We start from the raw sequence: 9,096 nt of genomic DNA, 5'->3' as shown, positions 1-9,096 counted from the left end.
TTTTTCTATAATTACTGTATAGAAACAACAAAGGTTGAAAAACTTCAGTCCATCTTAATACAACCAACCCAACAAACACTTTGGAAGGACGTGCACCGCCATCTTTCTTGTTTCGAAAACAACGTATTTCTTTTAGACAAAGAAAACTGGTTAGCTTGCTTTTTAATTTAAAATATCAAATAACAATATTAAAATTATACATAAAATAAAACATATCAAAACCCTTTATACATCAAAATATATTATTTACTCAAAAAGAGCATATTACAATATATTTCTTAGAACAGAACAAGATAACAACCAATGAATACAGAAAATAAAATATAAACAGAATGACATAAAGTAAATAATTGTACAGAATGAAAATAATAAAATAAAGTGATGAGAGGAGTGGATAATAAAATGTATACATAGGTAATTGAATAAGTAGGTAAAATAACATAATTAAGGAAATAAAATAAAAATGAAGTTATATAATGCAAAGAAATATGAATATATTAGTTTATTGATAATTTAAAAATTAAAATTATGGAAAGAAAAATAAAATTGGGAGAAAGAAAATATATGTAACAAATGAAATATGTAACTATAATATTAGATAAAGAGGCAAAAAATAAGTAAAGTTTAACTAAAGAAATGAATGGAAAAATAAAAATAAAATATAATTTGAAAACAACAACAATATATGGTGAACATAACTAATAACGTGGGTAAGGAAAATTCAGAAAAGAAGGGGAGGGGGGTAAAATAAATAAAAGGAAGGAAGGTAGGATGGATAAAGAACTTCAATACAAAACTCCTCACATTAATTCACAATTTCTATTGCAGGCTATTCTGCCCAGGTCATTTTCTTTATTCTAATTTCAAAACCTATTTATTTAAAATTTAAAAACATTAACATTTATTTTTCTCTATAAAATTATCAACAATATAAATTACACCACCATATAACAAACCTGGGCAGAATAGCCTGCAATAGAAATTGTGAATTAATGTGAGGAGTTTTGTATTGAAGATGGCTGGAATAGCCGAAACGTTGGACTAGTGAGAAATAAAGTGTTGAGACAGAATTGGATACTAATTTTTGGTTTTATTTAATATATAAAATCTATGGTTATCAGTAGAAACAAGAGCAATTTCGGTGATGTAAATATAGCAGGAAATACATTTGAACGGGTAAATAGGTTTGTATTTAGATTTTACGGTAACTGGAAAAAACAAAATTGATAAAATAAAAGCAAGGTTAAAGGCAGAAAATGCTTGTTATTTTACAATTTTGAAATTGCTTAACTCGCACCTTCTATCCAAAAACTTAAAATTTAGAATTTACAAAACTATTATTCTTTCCACTGTTCTTTATGGATGCAAAACGTGGCTTCTTACAGTAAGGGGTGAACAGCACCTTAAGGTTTTCGAAAATAAAGTGTTACATAAATTATTCAGACCAAAAAAGGATGAATTAACGGGAAAATTTAGAAGGCTACACAACACTAAATTGAGGAAACTGCACCCGGTAAATATAAATCAGGTTATAGCATTGCAGTATATAAGATGGGCGTGTAAGGTAATGGGGCGTAGTAACGAGTGGATCCCTAAAATGTTAAAAACTGAACTGGCTGGTAAATATCTGAGGGTTAGATCAAAACGTAGATGGGAGAATTGCATTAGAACTGATACAGTAGATTTAGATTTGATGGGGGATCACTGGAAAGATGTGTACAGAGAACGATTGCTTTAGCGGTAGCTAAACCTTTATTATTATTATTATTATCATGTAGAGAACGATTGGTGGTATCTGCATTGATCCTTCGGGTTAGCTAAACCTTTATTATTATTATTATTATCATGTAGAGAACGATTGGTGGTATCTGCATTGATCCTTCGGGTTAGCTAAACCTTTATTATTATTATGTAGGGAACGATTGGTGGTATACAGAATAATAATGAACAAAAACATTAAGCTTTTTCAGCCCAAAAAAAAAAATTAAATCATACACCGAAAAGTTTCAAATGGATTTATCACTAAAACAAATGTAAAATAATGAAATAGGTGAGTTATAAATAAAAATGAGTTAAAAAGAAATATGCGAGAAATATATAGAAACATTGATAATAATTTCGCAGTGGCAAACCCATTTAAAATAGTCTCCTCGCTCATGCCGACTGTTGGGGTTAAAAACATTAACAAGCTTGCCATCACACTTTGTTTCCCAGAACTCTTTTCTTTATCCGATCCTGTTTACTTCCTACCTTATTTCTACCGTAATAATAACAAAGGCTTAGTTAACCGAAGGTTCGATACCGAGGTCGATACCGATACCACCAATTGCTGACTACATATATCTACCCAATGACACTCATCAAAATCCAAATCTCCCAAATCAGTCTTGATACAATCCTCCCACCTACGCTTCAGTCTATCCCTCAAACGTTGACTTGTTGATTCAGTGTTTATTGGTATTCTAGTGATCTGTTTGCAACTAAGCCCTTGAACCTTACACACCCATCTTATTCGTTGCAATGTTACAACCTGAATTATATTTAGTGGTCCCTCAATTTATCGTTGTGTAGGCTTCTAAATGCTCTTCTTAATTCATCCTTTTTCGGTCTGAATATTTTGTGTAATACTTTATTTTCGAAAACCTTAAGGCGCTGTTCGCAGTGTAAGAAGGCACATTTCGCATCCTTAAAGAACAATGTGAAGGATAATAGTTTTGTAAATTCTAACTTTTATGCTTCTGGACAGGAGGGGTGAACTAAACAATTTCTACTATTATTATTTTGGTGATAATTTAAAAAAAAAAAAAAATACTTTTCACTTTAATAATTTATTTAAACATGAAGCCTAATATCATTCAATGCCGACTTATTTTGAACAAATCAATTTTATAAAGAAAATTCCCATGAACCTGGAGTAAATAAATAATAAATTTAAAAGTTACGAGACAAGTAAACAGTTTTTCTTTTTTATTTAGTTTAATAAACAAAGAAAAATAATTTGACAAGCTTTATTAATCATTACACATCTGATAAATTAAATTTTATTCTTTTATTTTCTTATTTTAAAAATTAGGTTAATTTCCAGAAATATCAAATTAAGGAGGCATTAGCAAAAGATTTTAGACTTTTTATTTAAAATTATTGTTGTATTTTGTTTCAGGTCCAATGATTGTTATTGAAGATGAAAGACTTAATAATCACAGTAAGAAAAATGTTAAATTAATATTATCTTCTTTTAAATTATCTGAAGAAAATTCAACGCTTTTATTTTATTTTATTATAATTCTTGCTTTTACATCAACTCTTTAAAGTTCTATGCTTATTTTGATGAATAGTATTCAATGTACAACTTTTTATGTTTATTTTTTTATATATTTATTACTTTGATTTTAATGTTATTATCTTCTTATGTCTGTTTATTTATATCCTTAATTTTTTGATTCTAATTAAATAGTAGCTATGTTTCTATGACTGTTAGATTTTTATGCATATATATAAGGGCTTTGTCCCTTAAACTGTTTAAGGTTTGCAAATGTAAATGAAAGAATGAAGAGAAGTGGGTATTAAAGGTTTAAATTTAAGAAAGAATTATATAGAAGAATTTATAGATGGGACAAAGGCAATTAGCCGTAATTTTTAAGTTTTTTAAAAAAGAAAATTACAACAAAATAAAGGTATTCTTGAAAATGACCTGAGGGTCGAAACGTTGAAAGGTTTTGAAAAGAATAAAGTTGAGAAAAAAAGGATCAAATTTGTTTTTAAATAAACTAAACCACTCTCAAACAAGAATATATTACTATAAATTAATCTAAATTTTTAATGTTTATGTTTTAGATAAATTTTGTCTTATAACTGTTGATGAAAAAAGAATTAAAAATATATTGGGTTTAGATAGAAAATAAGGCATGACATATAAGAAAATAATGGGGGGGGGAAGTAACAAAAACAAACAAAATATATAAAGAAAGAAAGAACAAAAATCATGTATCACTATCGTATATTTTAGAGTAATTATCTTGTACTTAATAAGTAATAAGTAAATAAGTTTCAAAAACAATTTTACTAGTTGTAAGTATGCTGTGTATATAGCAAAACCAATGCTGTGGGGCAGCACATCTTTTCAACCTAAGTTTATCTCTCTGGGATGCAGAATACCCATTTCTCTTATTGTGTAATTCAAGTATTCCCTGGGTTTGATTGTACGGGGATATTACTCGAATTACATATAATACGGTGATATTGATGGAGTAGACTGTAATAAATTATAATTATAATGAACAAAATGAAGTAAAACCTTTATTCTTTTAACCTTTTTGGAAAATTTGATTGTGTTTGTTTTACCAAAAGGGTTACAATATAATTATTAGAATTCGGATTAATTTTGACTATTGGTATGTTTACAAGGAATTATGGTAGGGATTATAGGTTACTTAGTTTGGATGTTATGATGGAAGATGGGTTTCTCTCCTGTTCATTTCTTATCTTGCCGCCTCTGCTGCGTCTTTTGCCTGAGTGTGGTGAAGTTCTACTCACTCATAGAAAGTGGCCTTCTTTATTCACCTGTACAGATCAATGTCGCTACAAAACAACTCTCAGCTTCCATATGTTGTCACTAGAGGGCAAAATTTCTTGAGTGGTCATCTCCAAACACTTATCTTTTTTAAGAACTTTTATATGTTTCCTCTGATGTTCGCCAGTTAGAGTACAATTTAAAAAAAAAAAAAAATTAATATTTCTGTTGTAATATTATTTTCTTTCAGCAGATGGGCTTAATCAAGAAAAAGAAGAAGGCGAGATGCTTATATCAGATGAAGGTGAGGAACGTTTATCTTATTAAATTAAAGCATGTATGCTGGCTTAAAAAAAAACTTATATTCCTATTTATCTTATATCTATTTACATACTATTAATCTTACATCAACTTATTTATCATTACTGAAGTGTCCTTTTCTATATTGAAAAATGTCTCCATGCCTGCCTCCGAGGGAGAGTATTTTTATAAGTATGCATAGAATGCATAGGTATAGGAATACACCTTGACTTTCTCAACTGCTCTCCCATTTGGAATAAATATGTAACAAGGACATAAAATTGTGACATGGTGAGATGCCAAGCAATTTGACTTCCTATTGAGTAATCTATCCTGCATAAATCCAAACATGCTTTTATAGCACTAAGGTGAACTGGGGTAGTGTCCCTAAAGTGCACTTGGTCTTTGCATTCAATATTTGTAGCAGTAACTTTATTTATACTTATCCTTCCCCCTTTTTTCCATAATATAGAGGGTCTAATGTGGATAATAATAATAAATAATTATAATTATCTATAACCTTATTATTATAAATAATGATAAGAGATTTTGCAAATCAATTGATTCTTGACTCTTTTTTTTAACCACCTTATTACACATGGCCTTGATCATTTGGGACAAATTTGTTAGTAGCATTTAGTTCTCATATTATTCCAAACATCTAGGAGGGCATATATGGGGAAATACAGAAAAGGCTGGAACAACACAACAGATTGATAATAAACAAAAAAAAAGTTTTCCTAATTTTTTTAATCTAGAAGTTGCCCTCTCAACAAAAACTGAGGGTCATTTGTGTATCAGTGTGAAATTAAAAAAAAAAAAAAACACTTTGTAAAACAAAAGTGACCTTAAAAATAATTGATAGTATCTATAATGAGGTTAGAGTGAAACATCCAAGTTGTTCGGATGTATACCTGCTTACCTGTAATGCAAATCATGAAAGTGTTTAACTCTTATAGACTAAGTAGAAATTATGTTTTACAAGTGAAAGTTGTATAAAGTTCCCATCATTGTCTTAGATAGGAATAGGAATGAAAGGCCATGCAGGTCAGGGCATAGGTCCCAGAGTGCTCAGTTTAGAATGTTGTGGGTTCAGTTCCCACCTGGGGCAGTTAATATTTACTTTTCGGCAGTCCCAAAAAATGAATCTTGACTCTCCCATCTTGGTTAGTACACGATGGTAACACAGGTAGCTGCTAGGTGTTGGCAAAACGACCACTTCGCCCATTTGCCTGACTAGTTCCCCCACCAAAAACTAATACCAATTCCAAATACCTAGATAGCAATTATCAGAAGTTCAGAACACCACAGAAAATAACTTCATGATTTCAGATACAATGTTCCCAGACCATCATATCTGTTGCATAAAACCTCAAAGTAAGTGGTAACTTCACATCATGAGGTACTGACAGGAAGTTCTGTTCAGGAAGATTATCTTCCATTTCTGAAGAGATACCAAATGTGCCATTCTGGTATGCCAGTGTCCCAAATACATTTTTTATAAATATCACTTAAACTACAAAATGTTACAATAACATGTTGGGTTCAGCTATCATCACGAAGAAGACGATTCAGAATATTTTGATAAGTCAGATCTTCTAGATGTAGAAATATTCATCAACTGACTTAAATCCAAAAAGGCTAATTTTTACCATAACAAGTATTTAAAGGTTTGAGAGAAATTCATCCCACACCAATCTAAATATTTTAAAAGTACTTCTTAGTAGAGCAGATTAATATTATATCAATTTATAATTATTATTAGAAAATATTCAAGTTGTCAAAATATAAGAATCCTCAATTAAATTGGTTGAAAATTTTCTGTTCCATAAACTAATATATTTTTAAATCTATCGTAAATATCAATTTCTTTATTATAGAAATATTTTTTGTTTATAGATACCAAGGAACTTGAGATCAATATGGATTTGAAGAAATATGAAATTCATCATAATACAGTTAAGAAGCGTCAATGTCATCAGTGTCCTTATTGTGACTATAAAACGGTAATAATTAGTAATTTAAAAAGACATATAATGGCCCGTCATACAGGTGAGAAGCCTCATCAATGTCCTTATTGTGTTTATAAAACAGTAGGAGCAAGTGATTTAAAAGCACATGTTAGGGCACGTCATACTGGGGAGAAGCCTTACCAATGTACTCATTGTGACTATAAAGCTGTTCAAATTATTCAATTAAAAAAACATGTAATGTCCCGTCATACTGGTGAAAAGCCTCACATATGTCCTCATTGTGAATATAAATCTACTGAAAGTATTACATTAAAAATGCATATAATGACCCGTCATACAGGTGAGAAGCCTCAAACTTGTCTTTATTGTGATTTTAAGGCAGTTACTGCGGGTCATTTAAAAAGACATACAATGGCCCTCCATACTGGTGAGAAGCCTCATAAATGTCCTCATTGTGACTATAAAACTGTTGGAGCAACTGATTTGAAAAAACATATAATGGCTCGTCATACAGGTGAGAAACCTTATAAATGCCCTCATTGTGATTATAAAACTGTCGGAACAAGTCGTTTAAAAGCACACATAACAGCCCGACATACGTGAGAAGCCTCTTGTTATTATTTTGTATGAGGTTGTTTTGTATTTTATTATACCACAATTTATTAATTAATTTTTTATTAATCAAAATGCTCAAGTATTATGTTATGTATTTGTATTTTAATATATTTTAAATATTCTGTATGTGTTAAGGATATTGTTGTATTGATTAGGTTCTAGGCCACATTTATTTTCTGTGTGTAAGGGAGGCTTGACAAAAAGTTAATAATATGTTACTTGCGATATTATTTTTTTGTCCATTTGGTCTTTGATTTTCCGCTATAATCCTTTAGTATGCCTATATCCTAATATCAATTAAGATCAATATTATATTATATTAATGTAATAACAATAATCTTAAAAAGTTATTAACTGGCCTTTCCGACGTGATTATTCTTTTATTATAGATATTCAGCTCATACAATTTTTCAAGGCTTCCTTTATTTGTAATGATTTATAAACCATTAAATTTTTCATTTAATATAGTTTATTCTTATTTCTTTACTAGGCAGCATAAATTCCATGATAAATACAAACTGTATTTCTTTATTCATCTTTTCATACATATGTCATACCCATCATGATTACATATTCGCTGGTTTCTATTTATTTATCTTTTCATTATTGATCAGGATAGTTTGTATGTTAGATTCAAACAATATTTTTTTATTCATCTCTCTAAATATACACATACATTTAATCTGGTTTCCACTAGTTTTTATTTTATTTTTAGTTATTTATTACTTAATAATTTCCATTGTGCTACAAGTGAGATGGGGGAAAAGACCAGTACAGAAAGAGTGTAAGCCTTTAGGGTATAATTTGTCTCTTTAAATGCATGTATAAATTTCATCTGGATTAAAAACTTTTTTAACAAAAATGTATAAAAATAAAGTTAAAATGTCAATAAATGTTAAAATTGTAGCCAAGGGACAGCCAAGATAATGAAAGTTAAGTGCCCATTTTGCCATCTCTTGTTTTTTTGAGGTTATTATAAAATAATTATTTTATATAGAATTGTGGTTTTTGTAAATATTTTTTTATTAAATGTGTTTTGTTAACATTATTTTTTTGTAATTATTTAGATAAAATAAATGTACATTATATTACTAACATGTTTATATTACAAAATACTAAAATTTAAAACTTCCTGTCAACATTCAACAAATCAAGATGATGAAAGATGTGCTTGATCATATGAACATGGTCAATTAATAATTAACGTTAATTAATGTTTAAGAGCAGTTCATTTTTTTAAAATTTTGCTCATCCATAGACTTTATAAAGGATAAGTATATATTACAATTTCTGTTTAATTTAGGTATTCCCCGGAGTAAAAATTGGGGGATATTACCCAAATTAATTATTATATGCTGGAAAGCTGGTTTAAATAAAGGAATTACTTACAATTTAGTGGTAATGATGGAGTGGACTGTATTTAAATAACTTGATATCATATGGTTTTAAAATGAAATAACCTCTATTCTCTTTAAAGTTTTCTGACACAATTTTCTGTCAAGTTTGAGCAAAATAGTTACAATATATGTTAGTTGGTTAGTTGTAGATTTGGTTTTATTACATTAATTGATGAAGATTACAGTTTACTTGGTTGATTATATGGAGCTTGAAGATTAGTTCTGATGTGAATGTGATTATGGAAGGAGGGTTCTCTCTTCTCATCCTCCTGCCGCCGCCGCCTCTCTCGCCTGAGTCTAA

The 9,096-nt window shown here is 29.4% G+C and overlaps 1 protein-coding gene across 3 annotated transcripts in view; it reads left to right on the top strand.

Annotated features, from left to right (window-relative positions):
• Positions 1 to 8,459, top strand: part of LOC106686649 (zinc finger autosomal protein) — a 20,964-nt gene extending 12,505 nt beyond the window's left edge. Inside the window, exons 5-7 of one of the 3 annotated variants that reach the window (XM_014430058.2) lie at positions 3,161 to 3,202; positions 4,764 to 4,814; positions 6,710 to 8,459. In XM_014430058.2, the coding sequence (XP_014285544.1) occupies positions 3,161 to 3,202; positions 4,764 to 4,814; positions 6,710 to 7,386 (770 nt within the window). In that variant the 3' untranslated portion in view covers positions 7,387 to 8,459. Of the gene's footprint in view, positions 1 to 3,160; positions 3,203 to 4,760; positions 4,815 to 6,709 lie in introns of all 3 variants that reach the window. The other 2 variants (XM_014430056.2, XM_014430060.2) reach the window with 2 other exon arrangements.
• Positions 8,460 to 9,096: the final 637 nt, after the last annotated feature.

Source organism: Halyomorpha halys, unplaced genomic scaffold, assembly GCF_000696795.3.
Source record: "Halyomorpha halys isolate HHAL.00 unplaced genomic scaffold, Hhal_1.1 Scaffold855.1, whole genome shotgun sequence".
Taxonomy (NCBI): domain Eukaryota; kingdom Metazoa; phylum Arthropoda; class Insecta; order Hemiptera; family Pentatomidae; genus Halyomorpha; species Halyomorpha halys.
This window is presented reverse-complemented; position numbering and strand designations above follow the sequence as displayed.